At 29.7% G+C, this 18,572-nt stretch overlaps 1 protein-coding gene across 1 annotated transcript; it reads left to right on the top strand.

Annotated features, from left to right (window-relative positions):
- The first annotated feature begins 16,325 nt into the window (after positions 1 to 16,325).
- Positions 16,326 to 17,831, top strand: LOC107862683. The gene is made up of 2 exons (XM_016708318.2): positions 16,326 to 17,398; positions 17,614 to 17,831. Exons 1-2 carry the CDS (start codon positions 16,416 to 16,418, stop codon positions 17,648 to 17,650), a joined length of 1,020 nt encoding a protein of 339 aa, XP_016563804.2. The 5' UTR covers positions 16,326 to 16,415; the 3' UTR covers positions 17,651 to 17,831.
- Positions 17,832 to 18,572: the final 741 nt, after the last annotated feature.

Raw genomic sequence — 18,572 nt, 5'->3', positions numbered from 1 at the left:
TATGGCTTGAATTGGGGTCCCAAAAATCAATATATTTGCGCTAGCACTCCAAACAAAAAATTGAAGGGTGCTTAAGGTAAGGGTGTCAAATAAATGGGTTCGACTTTATTTGGCTTGTGAAAGGGGTCGAATCACTGAAGCAACAAACATGTTACTTATTGTCCCATCAATACTTAATTGGATCGAAATGGATAAAGCTGAACTAAACGACAATAACAACATACCTAGTGAAATTCTACAAGTGAAGTCCAGAGAGGATAGATTGCAGGAGATTCAAATACAAGGAAGAAGGAAATAGTGACGAAAATATAGCAAGTCTATATAGTGAAGCACAGTAAACAAACTAAACAACAAATCATAATTTAACCCGTTCGGCTGATAATCGTTTTTCATTTGCCTATTTGTCTTTTATAATTTTCCTAGTTGCTAAATCAAACTAATCAAATCTTCTTTTGTATATTTTCATGAGTATATGGACCAACTAAATAGAAAATATTTTCTATGTTTCACTAAATTTTCTTATGGATCAAACAAGAAATATACAATGTATAAATAACATAAATTTCAATTCCCCCCAAATTGTCCCATTTTGGTATACGGAATATACATAGAGCAAGCCCATTAATAATTTGGTAGTTTCGGGCCTGTGATGAACTTCGGATAAGCCCCAAACTTGGGTTGCTTATTTCGTTAACACCGGGTTGAAATTGGAATAGGCCAAGTTACACGAAAATAATTACATTCGCTAGTTAAATATAATAAAAATATATATATATATATATATATATAATTTTGTATAAAATTAGTATATTCTAAATTGATATTCAAAAAATATACATTTTCTCGATCATTATTATGGTGGATGAATCACTGTGGTATACACTATTTTTTTTCTCTCTTTTTTTATTGAATATGCCTTGCATGCAAATATCTGACAAAAATCACTTAAGAAAACAAGTTATACATCTCCTAACTCTCCTTTAATTAGAACTTTTCGTGTTTGTGATTATTACCTAAATGCTCTATTTCTTCTTGTAAATGTATAAAATAATTAAGTAGGAGTATGTTATAGAAAGTACACAAAAACGTTTATTATAAAGTTTCAATTTTTTAAATTCCGACACAGTGTGTTCAATTTGATGAGAGGTTGTTTGCTTCGCGAGCTAATTATATATAGATATTATATAATTCGAGGATTGTTTATTTAATGAATAATAAATATAGCTCAGGTGGGAATTAACAAAATATGGAATTTAATAATATATAATTATGTGAAGATTTTCTTTTTCTTATTTATACAAATTTTACGTTGAAATTATTATCCCAAAAAACAATAAGGGTATAGGTGAATAGTTGTCATGTTTCATTTATTGTATTTTGTGACGAGGGAATAGTAGAGAGAATAAATTCTGCGTTGAACCTCTTGTTAAACAATTATAATGGATATGGTCATCATTTAAAAATATTTCAAGCAGTTCCTTTTTTTAGTTTTATTCCTACTGAACGAAGAAAATAAAGTGAAAGTACTTTTCGTTTCACAGGAAAAAAAAATGTTAGCATTCACGCACTTGGTGGGTGTTTGGCCATAGATTCCAAATACTTTTTATTTCATTTGAAATTTATAGAATTCTGTTTGGTTCTTAAATTAAAAAAAAAAAGTATTTGGTTAAAGAAATATTTAGAATAATGAATTTACTTAAATACAATTTCACTTTGAGTTTGAAATTTTGATGAGAATCACTAATTTCAAATATATATATTTAAAAAAAAATTGAATAATTTTTTTTTATAGCTAAATGGATCTCCAGATATGGTAAAAACTATAACCTCATATGTTTCAATTTATGTGACTCGCGTTTCTTTTTATTAAGTGAGTGTGACATAAATTCATATTTACTAGTAATAATTTAACTATCAGATGTCTATTTTGCTAAATGTTTTATAGCACCTAAATATTTATGATTTATTATAAAAAATAAATTTCAAAAAACTTTCTTTATTTTATAAACTCCATGCAAAGTCAAAACTAATACTCTCTCCGTTGCATAATAAGTTAATTGTTGAATTGTGACACACATGTTAAGAAAAAAAAGCAAAGACATAAATTTATCATGTTTTTTCAATTTTACCCTTTTAAAAAAATAAAGACACATGATACATTACTCCCAATGCACATTTAATGAAGGGTAAATTTAGAAAAATTTCTAACATTTGTCTTGAATTGTAAACACACTAAAATTACTTTAACAAGTTATTTATTGTGAAACGAAGGGAGTAGTAATCAAGAAGAGTAACAAACAAGCTACATTATATTAAGGAAATAAGAAAGAGTAAATGCGTATTCCCTATTTCCCATAAAACCTGGAGTTGTTTCGTTCAAAGCGGCATCTTGTAGCTAAAATAAAAGTAAATATCATCTGTGTGACATAATCTGATTCCATCATAAATAGAAATTTTATACTAGTTAGAAGTCCTTAATTACATATAGAAACTTGTTTGTTCTTATTAGTTTTATCTAATATAGGAACAATAATTTGAGTTTGGTTAAAGTTTTAAATATACTTGAAAAAATATTTTTTTTATCATCTTTAATTTGAAATAAAGCTTTTGTCAGTTACTACTCAAAAGTCTTTATTTTTTTCTTACAATAGTTTGGCCAAATAACTCAATTCTTGATGTATTTTTAACTTCTCTCAAACTTGATCAGATTACTTTCTCCGTCTATTTTTATTTTTTTAATATTAATTTAACAGAAAATAATATAAAGAATTTTATTATTTTATTTTTTAAATATAATAAATTTATTGCTCGTTTTGTATAAGAAATAAAAAATAATTATTTTTATGATTAATTTTAAGTTGAACTTATATCATATTTAATTGAAATAAAATACATGAAGTAGCTCATTTTGGGAATATATATCGTGCTATTCATTACATAAATATATAATTTTAAGTAAAGGACAAATAAATTAGATGGATGGAGAGAGAACTACCACATAAATTGAAAAGGACGTAGTATTATTATAGTAAAGGGATGTGTCGAATTTTGGTTGGAAGAAGTTTTGATTAGTCATCAAAAGTATCTTTTACTTTAAGATTTTGTCGCCCTAAAAGCTGCAAATATTCTAACGAATTTAGTATTTGATTCCTTGGAGTTGGAGTAAGACTTTGAAAGTTGAATAAACCTAATCCAGCAACAGTCCACTTTCCTATGGTACCCACGTCAACACGTGTCAACTCATTAATTCTTCTTTCCAACTTAAGCTAAACATGCACTACTAATTTATTTATAGACATAATAATCCTTTCCATCATTACATTTGCTTTTATGTGTTGTGTTCTAATTGGTATTCCATTATCCAAATCTACGACTTTTCCAGATTGCTATCTACTTTTAGCAAGCCAAGGAGAATAAATTCATTTTTAAATACAACTTATAAATATAATAATAAGAACTGTTATAATTAATGTAAGGAGGAGGGACATAATCAATGTTACACTTCGACTCTGGCCGTCCTTTTAAACCCTAAAACAAGTATTTATAAAATTGCAAAATGATAAAGATGCATGAATATAAAATGACGAAACTTTGGAAAAAAAAAAAGAAGAAAAAGGAGCGAATAATAAGAAATGAAGGGAGTACTATACAGGACAAAAGAAAGAAGATGAGGGCATGCCTTTGTAATTTAAAATTTATCAGTTTTAAATTTAAATTTATGAATTCTACGATTTATATTATACACCAATTCAGTAAATTTCGGTAATGGGTTATTGAATATAAAGTATAATAATGAAACAAAAGTTACTGAATTCTACTGTGAGTACTTCTCATATTAGCTCTTCCTCTGCTCAACCAAGCTTGTGTAGTAAAGCATTTGGTGCTAATTTTTACAAATTGTTGAAGATCCTCTTATAATGAACACAACCAATTACTTTCAAAGTTGTAGTATTTTGAATTCCCTTGTTAAAATTTTTGACTTTGCTATATAGGTATAGTATGTCATGTCATGTTTATTACTTTACACACACACATATATTCATATATATATTCTAACGAACCAAGATTAAAGAGTTAGCACCCTCTATGTGGGGAAGGGAATAAGATATTGTTCCTCAAATGAAATCCAGAATTATTGTACTTCCTCTCCCTAATTTTATATCCAATTTTGCTATAACATGATAATTGAAATAAGAGTAGAAATTTGATTATATTTTAATAATGCAAGTAGAAATGTAGATAAGAAAAATTGATCCATTTCCTTTAATCTATAAAAGTAGATTTCTTATTACGTTTAAACAAAGAATCGAAAAGTATATAAGATATACTCCTAATGCAAAATTAAAATTTCTCGATTGCATTAATAATTACACAAACATAGGTCAGTTAGTATTATTTATTGAAGAACGTCACTTATAGTTATAGGCAAGGACGAAATTTCTCTTCTTCTACACTAAAACTTAATTTCTGAAAATCTATGATCATAATCAAAATATAAAATTATATATGTCTCACTCTCAGAGGACATTAGCTAGCTTTGTAAGACTATATGACATATTAAGATACAATGATCATAAATGTCTTTTTCAAAATTGAGGATTATGTTTCTCTTAATTAGTGATGATTCTACCCATAATCGTCTAGAACTATATTAAAAAAAACTAACATTAAATTATTAGTATAGACAATCTTGCAGGTAGGTACTGGGAATATCCCAATGCTAAAAGTAGAAATTTTTTTTCATCATCATCCAAGTAATTATATACTTTGGAAAAAAATGTAGGTACATCAACATGCATATATGGAAAAACAAGATATCCTTAAAAATGGCATTCTCAAACCATTTTAAACATGGTTGCATTTCTGTAATTTTTTTCTTTTAAAGGGTTGTGATATATACGCCAAGGAAAAAAAAAAAAAGATAATGCCAAAGAATTGTATTAGCGATGCTTATATTTACCTAAAATGTATGTATTTTGACATTTGATCTGGCAGATATAGTTTGGGATTTCAATTTTCCACCTGTCCTGTGAACTTGACAATATTAGGAACCAAATACTTTTTATTCGTGGACGACTTGATTTTCACCACAATATTTTTTTCGTTTTATATACACCGTTCCCTTCCCCTATGAAAAAGCAAAACGTGAATAACACTATTAAGGGGTCGTTTGGTGTGAGGTATAGGGTTAAATAGTCCCGCGATAAAATAAAATATTACTTTATTTCATATTTGATTTGAAGTATTAGTTATAGTCGAGATTAATATTTATCCCACCATTTACACCATAGTGATGGAATAAATAATCTCACCCAAATACATGGTGGGATAATTAATCTCGAAATAACCCTTTCCCAACCAAAACCCCTTAAGACTAAACGTGAATAACATTATTAGGATCCCTTAGTCTGCAACTTTTTTATTCGATATTTGATATCCGCTCGAACCTAAAATCACTAATTAATACTGAGGGATTTCATTTTTTCCACTACAATTCTTGGTGGTTGTGCTTTATCCATGTTAACAGTAAATCAAAGATGGTGCTTGGCGTATTCGTATTAAATAAGATAACATACTTCACGGGCGCAAATATATCGAACTGTGCAAAAAATCTAGGAGTATATATTTATACTATCAAATTGCTTGTAATTAAAGCATAACATTTCAATGATATATCAGCCAATAAAAATCATACGCATAAATTCTAGTATATTATATTAGATAATATAATATATTGAATGTGTAAAAAAATGTACTGTACTTCACTTCAGTATATATAAATAAAAATCCCATAGATAGTCCTGTCTGACTGAAAGCTACTCGAGTCGTAATCACTTTATTACGGGTGCCAATCGGCTTCAACCAGCAAATCCATTAAATATAACCATTTTTATATTATATTGATTTAGTTTTGAAAGTACCCTCAAAACCCTAATCACGACGCCAAATATCAATATTATATACTGGCCGTTGGGTCATGAATATTTTAAAATGTTTTTGAATATCAAAAATTACGTTTAGTTAGGATTTTTATAAATTTTTTTGGAGTTGTTTTTACCTTTTTTCACTCCATGTCATTCACAAACGTTCAAAATAACTTCAATTTATATTCATGATTTCAATTTGCATTTATATCGTTTTCACTTTATAAAGAAAGATTATTGTTTGAAAATTTAGTAATTTTCCTGACCAAATGGGCCCGTAGTTTACTTATTCTATAATTGTTTTCTTTATCTTTTGCTCTTTATTTTTTGTACGAAAATTAACATTCGGTTTGCTGGGATGAACATTTAGGGGGATGCAATAAAGGAAGCAAAAGATAATACGTGAAGAAGTACACTCCAATATTTTAATCCCAGCAAGTTTATTCTTCTAGATCACTAATGGAGTATTATCTATAATAACCACAACATATTCAGTGTATTTTCATAAAGTAAGGTCTGAAGAGGATAAAGTATATACAGTCCATACCACTACCTCAGACGAAGTAGAGAGATTTACTGTTTTTAACAAATCCTCGACTCGAAACAAATAACAGTAATGGAGCAATATTGGTTGAGGAGAAACAAGTAAATGTAGTTCACAATTAGTTCAGTGAATGTAATGAATGATATTGAGAAACACAATTACTGGTCCCTTACGCAACGTGGATAAGTGGTAACCCAAAATTAAAAATAGTGATTGTGAATTGATCTCTAATTAATAAGTAAAAGAGTAGCTTTCATAGAATCCTGCCTACCACTTAGATATGTGTGTAAGCAAGATTTTGTTTTGATAATTTAACTCCATTTTTGTCAATCATAGCTCTTACTCATTAACCCCCTTTCGTTTTCTCTATTGACTATTTGCGCCGTTAATTAATTGAAGACATGTGAATTAGGGGCAAATAAACTCAAATTAAATGGCTTAGTCTATGTGCATTCCTCCACATCTCTACTGCCAAGTGTCAACAGCTTGTTCGTGTTGAAAGATATACGTTATTTATCTCCGAGCATGTGATAAACTCTCCTTTTTAGTCTGTTTTAGACAAATAATAATTTATAAATGCAACGAGTAATTTATATCGCATAAATAATTAAGACTTATTTAATACTTTTTTTGTCTCAATTTGGTTGGTTATCTTACTAAATATAAATATCTCATATTAGTTGATAATTTCTTAAATCAGAATATAATTAATATTTTTTTTTTTCATTTCACTCCTACAACTAATAGTTTACTGTGTTAATAATAACAATTTCAATGTCCATTCTAATGCTCAATGGATATCTTTAATATGGGTAACGGGTAAAAATTTTATTATTCAATTTATGATTGTTTAATCATCATGTAATGTATCCAACTAAAATGGAACAGAGGAAGTAACAATTTTTAAAGGGTTCATCTTTCTTGAACTTTGTGGTTAATAAAAATACATCATATAAATTAATATGAAAAAAATAATTAATTTCATGTGCCATGTTTTATAGGTTATGATAGGTTAGGACCAAACTATATGATATTTTTTCACTAACTGATACACAGTATATTTGGCAATCTAACTTGTTAGCGAGGCCAACTCTACATTATTCCAGCTCCAATTTCGTTTGTTTTTTTTTTAATCCGCACAAATTTTGAGTTATAATTTTATATAAATTTTATCTTTGTCACTGTTGAAAAGATGTCTCTATACAAGAATATTAGTTGTAAAAAATATTCAAAATCTGTTCATTCCATGTTAATTGTTATGTTTCTCTTTTACACTCGATAAAAAAGTCATAAAGAAAACAAATTTTTATTTATTAATACTACTTTAACCTTACCTCTCTTAGCTAACTATGCACTCTATCTTAAAACAAAGCTACGCTAACCTTATGGAGATTTAAACATTATACTAATATGAACTAATTAATAATAATATGTTTGAACTTTTAAAATTTAGTAATCTTGGTAATTAATACCGAAGAGGGAATACTCAAATTAGTGGAGCCACTTTTCTTCCTATCAACTGGTTGATTTTCACATCATTTTAGTTGGTTGGTTCGTACTAGAAACTAGAATATAGCTGAGAGTCAGACCAATTTATGAAAATGAGGCACTTGTCACATAAAGAGAGGTTTGATAAGACAGCATATATAATATATGATAAAGATTAAGTATCCTTTAATTTGTTCATATATCCAACTCTAACCATTAATTGGTCCATCTGCACATACATAACTTTCTAGTTAAAAGTTTAATTTGGCTCTTCATATCCATAAAACCATATGAACATTTGAACACCAAACAGCCGCAGCACAACTAAAGGATGGTTCAGAGCTGTTTTCACTTCTCAACTACTAAATATGCCTCCACACTATTGCCCGCGCGTTATTTCTCAGCATTAGTAATTTTGAAATTAATTTTTTTTTTTTATATATATTTTATTTTAATTTATGTGATTTGATTCGAATTATGAAGATTAAATTAACTAATATTTGATGTGAATATGAACTAATTAATTATCATTTATCAAGTTAATTGACTAGCAACTACATCGTCTAGTCGCCCATGAAAGCCACAGTGTTGTCGAAAAATGAAAGTGTGGAGGGTGAAAAACATCAAAAATGTCTTGATTTTTTGCGTTTTATACATGAAATATCAGATGTACGAATTTTCTATCTAAACTATCACGAATAATTTAGGTATGTTTTGACCATTAACTTAAAAATAAAGTAGCAAGTTACAATAAATTAAGTACGTTGAACCAATATGGATTGTGGTGCAGTGGATGGAGCTGCTCCGCCCTTAACCAGAGCTCGAGGGTTCCACCCTGGGTATGGAGAAAACTCTGTTGGGAGTGCTGCCACCTTAATGGGCCCTGCAACGTGCGATCCGGATTAGTCGAGGCTCCAATGCGGGCACCAAACATCGAACACTGGATGGAAAACCAAAAAAAAAAGTACGTTGATAGTGTTAATGAGTATTCGTGTGTCGATAAAGGCAGAGCTAAATTATGAAAATTGGAAGTAGAAATTTGACATAACTTATTAATTATGATCTAAATGCTTGTATATATTATTATTTATTAAATATGTACATTTAATAAATTTCCCAAAAAAAAAAAAAACTTTTTAACTTCAAAGTTCAAATTCAAAACTCAAAAATGTTAAGTCTTTAATTAGGTATGTTTCTGATATGAGTGTATATTAATCTATAACTAAAAAGAGCAAAAATAGTATTAGTCATCAAACTCACTTGAGTTGGTTAGTGAAGTCTTACGAAAGGGAATCCTCCTTTTGGAAATTTTCAAACTGAGAATTAAAGCAATTACAAATTTGCAATTAGCAAATTAGTTACTGTTACTTTTTCACCCACAACCATTATTATATCCATTTATTCAAACTGCTAATCTCATTGAGTTGAAGACTTGAAGTACAATTTGTCCAATAACAATAGTTCACCTTGTACTAGGACCACACATGATGATGCATTACATTATATATGCTTGTACTAAATTGTTGAAAATATTGCTCATCCATAGACCAACTACCACATTTCAATACTCTTTTAACACATCTTTTTCTCGTTGGATTCCATTGCCTGCTTCCCTTTTCCAGACTCTTCTACTACTTGTATTATTTGGAACAAATGCACAAACCATCACTTTTTGAATCATTCATCAAATAATGTTAACAACAAGTTTAAATTTATTAATTTAACTTGAACTATTTGTAATGCAAAAATATCATTTAGACCATAATATAGTAATATTACTATATTGAAGTACGAAAAGTTTTATAACTTCAGCGTTATTTAAAATACAAAGACTCCAAGGAAATGCTATTGCAATTTGACTTACGTTGTTCAAACTCAAGAAAAACTCATGAAAGTTTGGACTTGTAGAAGTGAAACTCTTAGGACATTGTCCTTTTTAGTTCCAGAATATACATTTTTATCGAAATTTTATTTTCACAATAGAAAATCGTTTATATATATAAAAATTAACTTACATTTTCGAAATTGCTCCAAATGCATTATATGATACATCGAATCTGTTCATTCCTTTTGAGAGAGAGCAATTGTTTAAAATTTTCATATATTGGAATAGCTATTTTTGGCCTTTCATGTTTATTCAAGTAGCGCCGATTGGATGTATTTGGTTTCTAATTCTTTTCATGTTTGATTGATGAAAATAATTTTTTCACTAAAACTAAGCTCTTGGAAATGGACAAAAAAATTTATTACTTCTCTCGATATTTTGTATTTTTTTTATACTATAATGGATTGTTATCTCTTTTTTGTCAATATAGGTCATTTGACGAATCACATTAAATTATTGTGTCTCTTTGAATATTTCTCCTTTGTCTTCTCATTTATCATCTTTCGAGGTTTGGTTTGTTAGTTCTCGCATAATACCTGATTGTTTCAATCCTAACAGTTGCCTCCTGAACCACAATACATGGGTAGAGCCACCTTAGGCCAAGGGTATTCTAAGGCACACCTTTCGCTAAAAAATGATTCGGAGTACATAAGTAGGCCATGTTATGAATGTGTTGTTTAATTTTTCACACCCTTATTAGTGGCGGAGCCACATACATTTCAGGAGTTCATCCGAACCCCTTTCATCGGAAAATTATACTATTTTTATATGATCAAAACTTTTTTTATGTATATATAGTATTGAACCTCCTTCGACTAGTCCGTATATTTACTTCTGAACCCCTTCAGTAAAAATTCTAGCTCCGCCACTGACCCTTAGGTACACTGTTCTCAAAATTTTTAGATCCACCACTACCCACAAATCTCAATATACCCAATCGATCTCATCTCTTAACCATCACCTCACCCCGTCATCCTCGAATCCCCACCCTCATAATATTTTACTAAATTATATATAAATTTTTTTAAAAAAATATTTATTTATAAAAACATTATAAAACAATTAAAACTCACTTTTAAAAAAGAAAAAGCACAAATTGTTTTTTCGTCCTATCAAATTAACACGCCTATTATCCTGCTCGTAAATTGCAGAAAAACGGCGAAAAGTACTTGTAGTCTATCAAGCAACGTAACGCACCAAAATAAAGTCCATGTGGTTGTTCTTTTTTTTTTCCCCCGTGTGATTATCACAAATGGTGGATAATGGAATTATCCAAAAAATTGAAGTTACTTAACATAAAGTAACTCAAATTCGGCGCAGCAATCATCTAAATCATCAAGTGTACTGCTTCTTCTTCTTTAGGTTTACTACAACTTTAATTTTATGTGCTGTTAAAGAAGAATCTAATCCTTAATTTGCTGTAAGCTCTTCACTGGAAACATTTTTATAAGGATTGTTAGTACTACATTAGCATCAAATCATTTTCCTCTCTGAAAAAACAAACACCATTATTATTTCTTTAAAAAGGAAATAATATTAGTTGTTAATTGGTCCAATCAACTCGCTCGTCTATGGTTCGTAACATAATGTTCTCTTATTCATGCAAAATAATAGTTGGTACTGTATTTCTCTTTACAAATGGCATAAAAAGTAATTATTCCAATTTAATGTTCAAAAAATAAAAAATTATTCAATGCAATAAAGCTCACATTGTACGTAGGGTTTGAGGACCTCAAGAGTCTATTGCATGCAAATTAAAGGGGACCTCAAGAGTGTATTGTACACAGTACCACATTACATTTCCGCTAGGCTGTGCCCACGATGTCTGCCTGTGACATCATGGTCACATAACGTCAACCTTACTAGTTATTAATGTAAGATCAAAAATTCATAAATCTCACTTTCATAAATTTGAAATCGCTCAATAAGGCGCATCAAATGAAACGAAAATATATAAAAAAATGTTTGCAAAATCATACTTTTAGTTTAAAATTATACAGTAATATAATCCAATATATCTAAAATATTTTTTTATGACATAGATACACAAAAATAATAAGATAAATATATGTGAATGATTGTAGATTTTGGATGATGAAGATCAATTGCATATAGTCATGGGAACATCTAACACCTCATGCCATTTGACTGATGACGAAGTTTTATATCTGTATCTTCCTACCAACCAACACGTATTCATTTTGTATGTAGTAATAATATTTTTGACAATTCTGGAAAACAGATATTATTCACATGATTTGGTAAATGTCCTTGTCCACAACTTGTACATAGATCCTTTTTTCTATATATGAATATAAAGTATAGTAATAAAAAACCATTGATCTGGGATGTTGGGTATACATGCTAAAATCTAAATTACCAACCACAATATCTGTGTAGTATTATGACTTAATTATTAATTAATTCGTCGTTACTAATACATCAGTTAAGATAAAGAACAGAGGAGCTTTAGTACATCAACAGCTAAAAATATAAAAATTATCTTCACTACAATCAATTAAATGAAGGATGTTAAGAATTTCACACATGTAATCTTTTACCTTTTCCGTTCTCATTAATATACTGTAAAAAAAAAAAAAAAAAGTGAGAGAAAATACAGAAATTGAAGCTAATCGAGCAAGAAATGTTGGAATTTTTTTAATATAGAATAAAAGAATAAGAATAAGAAAATATTCGTACAAAATGAATTAAGAGAACAAGTACTGTTAAGCAACGATATATCGCTACGATGGGTATTAATTATTTCTAGTAGTACAACAACAACATCAGTGTATTCCCACAAAGTGGGGTAATTATTCCTAGTAGTATTACAATTATATAGCAGCAATAGCGAAAATTCTTCCTTTTTATGATTAAAAAAAAACTTAACAGAATGTGCAATAACTCTACATCTTGTGTTTCTGAATGACAAAACTTAAATTCATTCGCATTAGTTCAACTAACCTATCAAATAAAACTCCTCATAATAATACATATCATGAAGAATTTTGAGTTTATTGAGAAAAATGTTAAAAGCTCAAAATAGTATTGTGAATGTCTTCAATTTATGTTCACCTTTTTGTAAAGAGGAGAAATGAATAATATGGTTTGATGGTAGGTCACATCATATATATATTTAAGTAATGTGCCAAAGATCTACGCTAGGATTTAACATTGTCTGTTTGTCCCTTGTCTTGTCAATTCAATACTCAAAAGAAAATCAAATATTCAGTGTGTTTCAGTAGAAGCAAGCCATATTGATCACCGCTATTATCAGTTCATTGTTTTAAATTTGAAACAAACATAGAAACTGAATTGTAATTTCACTACTATTCCTAAAATTGTTTAAAAAATACAATAATTAATTTTATTTTTTTTGTTGGGTACAAATCACAGTTTCCTAGTGGGACGTTTGGTCAGTGAAATAAGAAAATATAATTTCTTATTTAAGAGTTGGAACCTCTAGGTTGTTTATATTGTAAGAATGTGATATTATTCTTATTGAGAGATTAATAATTTCATATAATGTAGGATAAAAAAATTATTCACGCCCAATATATGCACCAATGCTAATACATGCATGTCATATGTGAATTTGAAGCCATACTATATGCTAGAGAACAATCTTGAAATTATTAACATTCGAATACAAAACAACAAACCTTTCCTTCTTCAAAGCTTTTTCCCCAAAACATAAATAAATAAAAGAAAAACTTGATTAGAATGAGAAAAAGATTATCGATATTTATTCAATTTAAACAAAATATATATTTTTTATTATATCATGCATATTCATTTTTTATTCAACAAATCAAAAATTTACTAAATGAAAATATCCACTATCGAACCTCATCTTGTAATCTTGTCGTTATAATACTACTAAAATAACTTTGTTCTCGAACGAACAACCCGGCCCCAAGTACAAATAATAGTACTTGTATGTGATGGATGTAACGGATAATTTAGTTTGTTTTTAAATTACAAATTTAAATTAAAGACATTTATCGAGAAATATTGTTTAATTATTCAAAAATGCACCTAATTATTTACACCAATAATGTACGCACTTTAATGATGTAAGGGTTTTTTTCTTAACAACGGTAGATGACAAATACCGATTATTGTGAGATACTTAGAATCACTCCATTTTTAATTCGATTAGTTGGAAATGAAAAATTCTGTTAAAAGCATTCTGTCTAAAAATAGAACCTGCAATGCATCGATTTGGATTTTTTAGAGTCCCAACACATACACTGGACACCATTAAAAAAATAATATTCTCTTCATTTAAAATTGTTTAGCATAAATTTCTTCTCAATTCACTAAAAAAAAAATAAAAAATTTAATAATTATTTAATTTTATTTTTATACATTATATATTTACGGTGATTTTTTCTATTTCAAATTACTTGATATATTTATTTTTTACATAATTTTTAGATATAATTTGATTGAGAACAAACTACCGAATAAATAATATTGAAACTAGCTTATACCTTCAAATAAATACAAGGATAATTTTATATTTTATTTAGAAACTATTATATCTTATACCTCGTATTGAACGATCCTTAATGATTGCTAAAGGAGAAATTAATAAGAACGTCAAATTGACTAACATGTTTTTTTTAATCTTGAATACTCCAGTTTGAGAGTAGATTAATCTTTCTAGATTAACATGGATATAGTGAAAAAAAAAATATTTATCTATTGAATTTTTAGTAGCCGCTTGGCAATGAAAACTATTCACATATTTTCGAAAAAATATTTTACTTTCATAAAAAAAAAAAAAAAAAAAAAAGATGTGTTTGGTCAAGAAAATTTCAAATTTTATTTTGAAAAGTAAAAACAAGTTTTACTTGTTTTTTGTAATAAAGCAAAAAAAGAATAAAGAAGAAGAATAGAGAGAGTAATTGTTATTTTTTTTTTGAGGGATGAGAGATATCAGATTGTAAATATAATGAACAAAATCCCTCTATTTATAGGAAAAATTTACTCCTAATTTGAGTAAAAGATAGATGCTTTAAATCTTAATAGAGATCAAAGTAGATCTTAATAGATCTTGATACACATTCACTATAATGTAAATACATTTATAACATTTTCACTTTCTTTACTCATCTTCTCTCACAAAATTTCAAAAGCAACTTTAATTCATACTCATGGCTAAACACAACTCTAACTCAAACTTCATCTTCAACTTCAACTTTAACTCAAAAAAATTATGATTTTCATGGCCAAATAGGCCTGATGCCAACTATTTTGAGATAAATTTTTTTTATAACAAATATGTCAAGTGATTTAAGATGAGAGAGAATTAATTAAAAAACATTTTCATACACTTGACATATTATCTAATATACTTCAATCTTTTTAAAAAGATTAACATGTTTTGACTTGCTACAAAATTTAAGAAAAAAAATTTAATTTTATGTTCTTAAATAAAAGTTATGTAATTACATGTACAAAAAGTATTCTTTAAACTTTTGATCCTAAACATGTTACATAAAAAAATTTAAATTATGTATTGCTAGTTACTCTAAGAATGATAGATTGATCTTTAATTTCTCAAGAACTCCCATTGACATCTCAATATCGGCTCTACGCCATCTAAAAAAAAAAAAAATCCTCTTTTAAACATAGACTTTTTTCGTTTCATTTTATGTGTCGTGATTTTTTTTAGTTCGTTTTCAAAAAATGTCATATTTCTTTATTTGGTAACTATTTAATGATATTATTATCATTTTATCCTTAGTTGGTTTCATTTAACAAAAAAAAATAACTAAAAAGTAAATATTAAAATAACTTTAGAAGGGACAATTTTTTAAATTTTACAAAATCGTTATTTATTTTTTTAACTTTGTGTTCAATTAAATGTGACACATAAAATGAGATAAAGGTAATATAAAAAAGGATTATTTTTTAAAAAAATGAAGAACGTAAGATTTAATTATATTTTCTTCTTTCTTGTTAACTCTGTTCAAATTAAAATGGGTTAAATAATAAGCGATGGAGTAATATATATTATAAAAAGAAAAAACAATGGTCCCATGGTCTCGTCAAAGTATCAGAACTTTGAACCCACAAATTTTGCAAGTAGAATCAACCATCCACGTGGTGCTATCGTTATACAGAGTCCAACTTGATTCTCCATCCATTGGACCACGTGTTCTTCTTCTGGAAGACCCTGTACCACACACGACCCCACAACACACCCTACTACACCTACGTGTCCCTCTACTGATACCACACCATAACACTCCCTTCATTCTCATTGGCTACAACGTGGACCCCACCCCAAAACCTCAATCCTATAGGTTCAATCACGTGGGGCTCACCTTAACATAACGCCACGTTATACTCTTTAACCAATCACCTCTCTGCGCTGTTTCACCTCTCTTCTCCCACGTGTTATTCACCACCCTCACACGCGTCCCTTCTTCTCTCTTCCCACTTATAAATTCACCTCCTATACCTTCACTTCTCTTTGCTTTCATTCAACCTCACAATTAAAATCCCTAAAATCAATCAAAAATACGAAAGATTCTTCTTCTCCTCTTAAGAATAAGAGGAAATGGATGGGAGAGGAGGGTGTTGTATAGCTAGGTACGCGGCGGGGGGTGGGGGAGCGTACGATATGTCAAAGGTGGACCGGATAATGCTGCGGTATAGACCTATTGCGCCGAAACCGGCAGCCGGTGGTTCTGTTTCCGGAGCTACTACTCCGCCGCAGAAGACTGAGGTTACTCCAAGTACTGGACGGTGGAAGAGAAGGTACGTTAAAGATCACAATAAAAATGGTAATAGTAGTAGTTCTAACAAGAAATCCAATAGCGGAACTAGTACCGGTAGGAAAAGGAAAGCGGCTTCACCTGAAGAAAATGAATCTAGTGGTAAAACGGTGTCTGGTGGTGAAACCGTAGTGACGCTGCCGTTATTGTCGGAGAGTCCGGAAAGGAAGGAGGACTCTCCGACGGATCATTTGGTGAAGAAAAACGAAAAGAATGCTCCGATCTGGTTGAGTTTTGGTGGTAATCAAGGGCGTGTCAGTAATAATAACAACAATAATGATATTAATGGTCAGTTGCAGTTGCTGCAGGGGTACGGAGGAGGAGTTGGTATGGATCGTTCTAGAGTGATGTTTCCTCAGCCAGTACGGGTAGTGGGGTCATGGGTAAAAGTGGAAAGCGTAACCGACGCGTGGGTGGAAGTATATGGGTTAGGACGTACAGATGAGGAGAAATTTGTAAATCTCGGGCAGGACACCTGTCCAGGGTTTATATCAGACGGTTTAAACAGAGTTAGGTGGGCCAACAAGGCCTACAAAGATCTGGTAGGTGATGGAGGCCCCGCAGGGGAAGTAGTTGTTTGGCTGGTGATGAAGGAAGATGTGCCTCTGCCGGAGAGCAAAACAACGGCGGCGTTCACCTGCAAAGTGAGGGTGGTTAGGTGCGGAAAGGAGAAGAATTCATTGATTCTGCCGTGCGATGTGTGGAGGATGGACGGCGGAGGATTTGCATGGAGGTTGGATACAGAAGCAGCGCTCTCCTTGGGGCGGTAGGTAAATTACGTAATATCAACTCAATCCAAAGGGTAAAGAAGTAAATCTATAACCCAACCACTAATAATTCTGCCACCTTGCGCTTGTGTACGTACAGAGAACATGCACACTGCATGGTTTTTTCTCTGTCAGAACAAAATTGTAAATATTTTTAGTTAGAATTTTCTTTTTTATTGAATTTTAATTTTTTTTTTTTTTTTTTTTTTTAAAGGTGGTTTGGGTGGTGGCAAGTGATTTACTTATGCTAGTTGTGTGGGCAACTCTTGTTCTTCGGAGGAGATGTTGGTTAGGGATATTTGTTAAAATACAGTTTTATTACTACTAGGTGGGTACTCTTTTGAACCATGGAAACAGATCATCATCTTGTAACTAATCTGACCTGGGCTTTAGTGTTCCTTTTTCTTAACATCTTTTTGATATTTTGTTCAACTGTGGCGTTTAATTTATCATTATATTCTCCACAATTTCTTTGGAAATAGGTTATTTGTTTGCTATGTACAATATACTTCGATTGTTTGATAGTAAGAAATAGCAGTATTATCACATCGGTAAGAACTGAACTTCTGAACATTTTATATACGGCGGGACAATTTTTCTCCGTTCGTGATAGAGAGTTTTTAAGGTTGAGTTAGGTTTAAATTTATTTTATCCTCTTTTGCATGAAATAACTTTTATGAAAATTTTGAAATTTGTGATTATAAGAAGTTACCGGTTTGTGAAGACTGACCAAGACTAGAACGAAAAAAGACTACTATAGTAATATAGTTAATTTGATAATGAACGTGGTGGTTCCTGGTAGGGGAACGCATATATATGGCAAAGATCGTGTGGTGAAGAAATCTAACTTTAAAGTGAAGTGGAAGCTGAGACCATATTCTTTGTTTTAACAAAAATCTTTATACACGAATTGCTACGAGAAATTTTAAACTAAATTACTCCCAAGTGTAATTGGACTATGTGTATTATTAAGAGTGGATATAAAAGGGCATGCACCTTAAGTTTCGAAAAATGAAAGTATTGGAGCATCTGTCTTTTGAATTATTTAAGTTCTTGTTTGTTTACGAAATATTTTGTAAACTTGATATGTTTTTTTTAGGTTATTAATTTTTTTTCATAATTTTTATGTAAAAGATTTAAGTAGTAACTAAGTTAAATTTATTATTAACTTAA

The sequence above is a fragment of the Capsicum annuum genome, chromosome 3 (assembly GCF_002878395.1).
Source record: "Capsicum annuum cultivar UCD-10X-F1 chromosome 3, UCD10Xv1.1, whole genome shotgun sequence".
Lineage (NCBI taxonomy): Eukaryota > Viridiplantae > Streptophyta > Magnoliopsida > Solanales > Solanaceae > Capsicum > Capsicum annuum.
The sequence above is the reverse complement of the archived record's forward strand: the minus strand, read 5'-3'. Positions and strand labels throughout refer to the sequence as shown.

Coding starts and splice junctions, on each gene's coding strand:
- LOC107862683 (XM_016708318.2), top strand. CDS start 16,416: ATGGATGGGAGAGGAGGGTGTTGTATAGCTAGGTACGCGGCGGGGGGT. Junction 17,399..17,613: donor GCAGCGCTCTCCTTGGGGCG/GTAGGTAAATTA, acceptor TTTTTTTTAAAG/GTGGTTTGGGTGGTGGCAAG.